The sequence below is a fragment of the Triticum dicoccoides genome, chromosome 3A, assembly GCF_002162155.2.
Source record: "Triticum dicoccoides isolate Atlit2015 ecotype Zavitan chromosome 3A, WEW_v2.0, whole genome shotgun sequence".
Lineage (NCBI taxonomy): Eukaryota > Viridiplantae > Streptophyta > Magnoliopsida > Poales > Poaceae > Triticum > Triticum dicoccoides.
Genome location: NC_041384.1, coordinates 70750058 through 70754652, shown reverse-complemented (window position 1 = coordinate 70754652; position 4595 = coordinate 70750058). Strand labels below are relative to the sequence as shown.

General features: G+C 46.4%; 1 protein-coding gene across 1 annotated transcript; it reads left to right on the top strand.

Moving 5' to 3' along the window:
• Nucleotides 1–430: 430 nt before the first annotated feature.
• On the top strand, nt 431–3888 carry LOC119267215 (serine/threonine-protein kinase Aurora-2-like). Its single transcript, XM_037548575.1, has 9 exons — nt 431–577; nt 1133–1243; nt 1914–2060; nt 2148–2243; nt 2339–2434; nt 2520–2616; nt 2723–2840; nt 3253–3325; nt 3423–3888. Exons 1-9 carry the CDS (start codon nt 542–544, stop codon nt 3522–3524), a joined length of 876 nt encoding a protein of 291 aa, XP_037404472.1. The 5' UTR covers nt 431–541; the 3' UTR covers nt 3525–3888.
• Nucleotides 3889–4595: the final 707 nt, after the last annotated feature.

The following is a 4595-nucleotide window of genomic DNA, read 5'->3' as shown; positions in this document are numbered from 1 at the left end:
GGTTGTCCCTGAGGACAACTCCTCCCCCTCCCTTGCCTTGGTCCTTCGCCAACGCGCCGTCCGCGTTTGCCTTAACCCAACCGTCCTCCGGCTTTTTCCAACAGTCTACCTTCACATTTAAAAACATAGTTATCTCGAGTTAAAACTTTGATGTTAACACATGCAAATTCCGAGGTGTTTTGATTTTCCAAAAGCAATGAGGCCCAGCATCTCAGCCCATCCACGGCCGATTGCCCACGATCGAGCCCGTTTCAGTTTCTCAACTACGGGGCCGAGCCCAAAGCCCATTCTAACCTCTGTCAACGCAATCGAACGGCTCTCGACCGCGCACGTGAGTGGCACGCACGCACTCGGCCAGGCCAGCAGGGCAAAATAATCCGACCGTTGAGGCCTCAGCCGCTGCCTCTGCCTCCGCAAGAGCCTTTAAACCTCCAAAATCCGCGATCCGGATCTTTCCCCAATTCCAAACTCCGCCTCGCCCCGCCCGGCCGCTCCTCCCCCCGCGCCCACCTCCGCTCCTCCGCCCCGCGGCCAGCCAGCCATGGCGATCTCCACCGATTCGCGCGGCGAGGAGAAGGTACGCGTGCTCACCGTCGCCCCTCCCCCGCCCCCCCTTCCCGGATCTCATCCCCGCGTCTCCTGCGCGCGATCTAGGCGCTCCCGGCGGGGGCGCGTAGCGGTAGATTCTTGGGATTCGACGCCGGGCCGGCGCCCGGTTGCTCCTGGGGCGGCTGCGTGCTCGTGCTCTGGCGCCGGATTTAGTTGGCGATTTGTTCACTTCTGCTTCCCCTTGGCGTTTTGGGGGTGGGCTGCTGGTTAGGGTTAGCTAGCTGTAGTGTCCAGGCGTTGAAATGGTCCGGGTCCTATTTTCTTCTTGGTTGGTTCAAGATTATATTTTGGGCCCAGTAAAGCAAACAAACCCATCGATTTTTGGCATATGCTTAGTTTTCCTCTCCATCTGGGCAGCCCTAAATTATCAGCTCTTGTAATGGTTTATTTATACTGCATGGTTAAAAGATGCATCTTGTGGGTAATATGTATATATATTGTTTGGTCAACCTGGACTTCATGAGTATGATACTCTTCCGGTGAAGTGGAGCAATAATGGTGTATTTTTGTCGCCTCTCTGTAGCCTTCGCAGCATTCTCAGGAGGAGAAGCGGTGGGTGTTGTCTGACTTTGATGTTGGGAAGGCACTTGGCAGGGGCAAGTTTGGCCATGTCTACTTGGCCAGAGAAAAGAGGGTAACTACTCTAGCTAATCTCAAATAATCCAGTATCATAATTTGAGTGAAGGAATTTATGTTTCCCCGAGCTGATTTAGATAACAAGTGTAGCTAATGTTTAATAATTAGAGCTCGGATCTATTTGTTCTGCTACTAAATGTAGCATTGAATGACACTGTCATCTACATTGCATATGTTCTGAGTCCAGAAGCTTATTGTATCTACCATCTGTTTTCCCTACTAAATGTCTATGTGTAGTAAGTTATAAGTTTCATGGACACTTTTCATTCATTAGTACAAATTGGTTGTTTGGTGTTATATATACTGAAGGTGGCAGGAGTCTGGAATTGTTAATACTCGAGTAATCAACGAAGTCTTACAGTATTTTCTTTCCATGGAAACAGACTAGTCAGATTGTGTCTTTCAAAGTTCTTTTCAACAGCCAACTGAGTCCAGAAGCTTATTATATCTACCATCTCTTTTCTCTACTTTTGACTTTTGTTTGTAAGTGTCTAGCTACTTTGCAGAAATTTTGATGCCATGCATAGTAAGTTATGAGTTCCATGAATACCTTTCATTCATAGTAGTACAAATGGGTTGTTTGGTGTTATATACACTCAGATGGCAGGAGTGGAATTGTTAATACTCGAGTAATCAAGTCTTACACTAGTTTCTTTCCATGGAAACAGAGTAGTCAGATTGTGGCTTTGAAAGTTCTTTTCAAGAGCCAACTGAAACAATCACAGGTGGAGCATCAGTTACGGCGCGAAGTAGAGATACAGAGTCACCTTAGACACCCCAATATTCTTCGCCTATATGGGTATTTTTATGATCAGGTACAGATTGGCCCAACTATAACACGGAGAATCATTATAGCTTCATTTCACCCTCGTCTGATCATCAGTTCCATATGCGTTTTGCAGACCCGTGTTTACCTAATCTTGGAACATGCCGCAAAAGGAGAGCTGTACAAGGAGTTGCAGAGATGCAAGCATTTTTCTGAAAGACGCTCGGCAACTGTAAGTATATGCTCTGAATGTATTCGTGGTAAATGTATCGTCTACCCACTATTCAAAAGTATTATATCTGAACTTCCCTTGTTTTTTCTTTTCAGTACATTGCATCTTTGGCCCGTGCCCTCATCTATCTTCATGGGAAGCACGTGATACATCGAGATATTAAACCGGAAAACCTTTTAGTTGGAGTACAGGTATTGGCTCTACTTTGCTTCAATTGTTATGATCTGGAATAGTATGCTCTCTGGTGTTTACATAGGTATATGCTTTTCATGACAGGGAGAGCTAAAGATTGCAGACTTTGGCTGGTCTGTTCATACCTTTAACCGAAGAAGGACGATGTGTGGGACGTTAGATTATCTGCCTCCCGAAATGGGTACTTTCCTTTTCATTTACTTAAGTGTCACAACTGATTCGTGGTGAAATAGAATACCACAAATTTTCTAGTATAATTGCCTCTCAAATTGTTGCGATTTGTCCAGTGGAGAAGACAGAGCATGATTACCATGTAGACATATGGAGCTTGGGCATCCTATGTTATGAATTCCTTTATGGGCTCCCACCTTTTGAAGCCAAAGAACACTCTGAGACCTATCGAAGGTAACTCGTGATGAACGAACTGATTTTACTATGACCTTCGCGATTTGCATCTCTTGATTCGACGCTCTTACAAACGTTATTGCCTTGCATATATTTTCTGTCCAAAGTAGTCTTTTGGGCATTTGTACATTTTGCTCTACAAGCATACTCTTGAACTATGGGTGGTGCTTCTACATGAAACACACACAGTTGCATTGATCAGGGCTGGCTAGGCATGCTTTTTTTAGGTTCATGGTTTCGTGTATGCATCAGCAGTGATAGTACCACATTTGCAGCATTGCACCATAAGTTATTTTGATTGAATCACATGTTTAAATCTTCATGATTCATTCAGTCCATGCAACTCTACTTAGCTCCCTTCGCACCCTTATAAGCAACTGCTGTCTCTCAAACTGCCTTGTTCAAAATACAGGATAGTAAAAGTGGACCTGAAGTTCCCGTTGAAACCGTTTGTATCTCCTGCTGCGAAGGACCTCATCTCACAGGTACCTGATTACAACAAGAAATAGCTATAGTTTATGTGACATGTCCTGTGCTGAACGTCTGTCTTACAAATGGCTTGTTTGTTCTGGCTTGTTGCAGATGCTGGTGAAGAACTCGGCTCACCGCCTACCCCTCCACAAGGTTCTGGAGCACCCCTGGATCGTCCAAAACGCCGACCCCTCGGGCGTGTACAGAGGGTAGAGCTTGTCTCGACTGCTCCTGTGCCTCGATCCAGGGCTCCAGGGGTTATTTCATTGTTGTCATATCTGGCTTTCGTTAGCCGTGCCTGTACTACCTACCACCACTGTTGCTCCTGCAGCTGCGTCGATAATGTTCATTGAAGCTTCAGCTTTACTCGATGAAGATTTGGAGCCAACATGTAGCAGCTGTCACAAGTGTGTGTTGTGAATGTTTATGTTGTGTAGGGGGTGTGTGTATCCTACTCTGTGTATCTCTTGTTGGACAACTATTTGGTCTATATATTGGAGGTTCCCGCAGTTTGTATCCGGTGCCTTGTAATTGTTATTATTATCATTCAGGTGATCGGAATGATAGCAAGGGCTCAGATTAAGAAATCTCTTGGGACAGCGAACAATTCAACCTGCTTTACAATGATCCAGCGAAAGAAACTTTTTTCTTTTGAAAATCACCACCCTGTCTTTACTAGAGGCGGGGGCGCGCCCATGGCGCGCCTCCTGAGCAGTTCCTCTGTGCTGCCTGGTTGTCAACCGTCCTAGGACTGTTCTTTTGCACTACCAGGTTATCTGCTCATCTTAATCTCTTCCACAAATCATTGCCAAGCTTGTCTCCCTTCTTTTCCAGCTGCCAAGCGTAGGTACAACCTTTAATCAATATATAGAAACCAAAGGCTACACGAACGAACATCAAATATATTGATAACTGATATTGCAACGAATGCACAACTGGTAACCGTGTCTAACGAATTCTGCTACGGCTATGTACATGCTTGCCATCGATCAAAACCATAAATTCAGAAGCCTGAACTGGCCTGATGTAAGGACATTGAGGCGGCAAAGAGGTGTATACCATCGCTGTGCCTGTTCGTCCTTCCGAAGCTGTGCTCCGCTCCGGCGGCCATGTCTCACCCATCTTGCCAAGCCCCGCGGGTCACCTTATTAATCCTGACGGACCCCACCATGTCACTGCTCTCGCCGGACCTCTCCTCCGCCTCCGATGACACCCTGTCATCCAGCTCGGGTTGGCCCTGCTCTAAGTCCTCCCGCTCTCCTGCAGAGGGAAGAAACACGCCCT

Bases quoted from the DNA above. Each gene is read 5' to 3' on its own strand.
- LOC119267215 (XM_037548575.1), top strand. From the start codon at position 542: ATGGCGATCTCCACCGATTCGCGCGGCGAGGAGAAG. The intron at 2,061-2,147 runs GTACAGATTGGC...TGCGTTTTGCAG, and splicing joins ATGGGTATTTTTATGATCAG to ACCCGTGTTTACCTAATCTT. The intron at 2,617-2,722 runs GTACTTTCCTTT...CGATTTGTCCAG, and splicing joins TTATCTGCCTCCCGAAATGG to TGGAGAAGACAGAGCATGAT.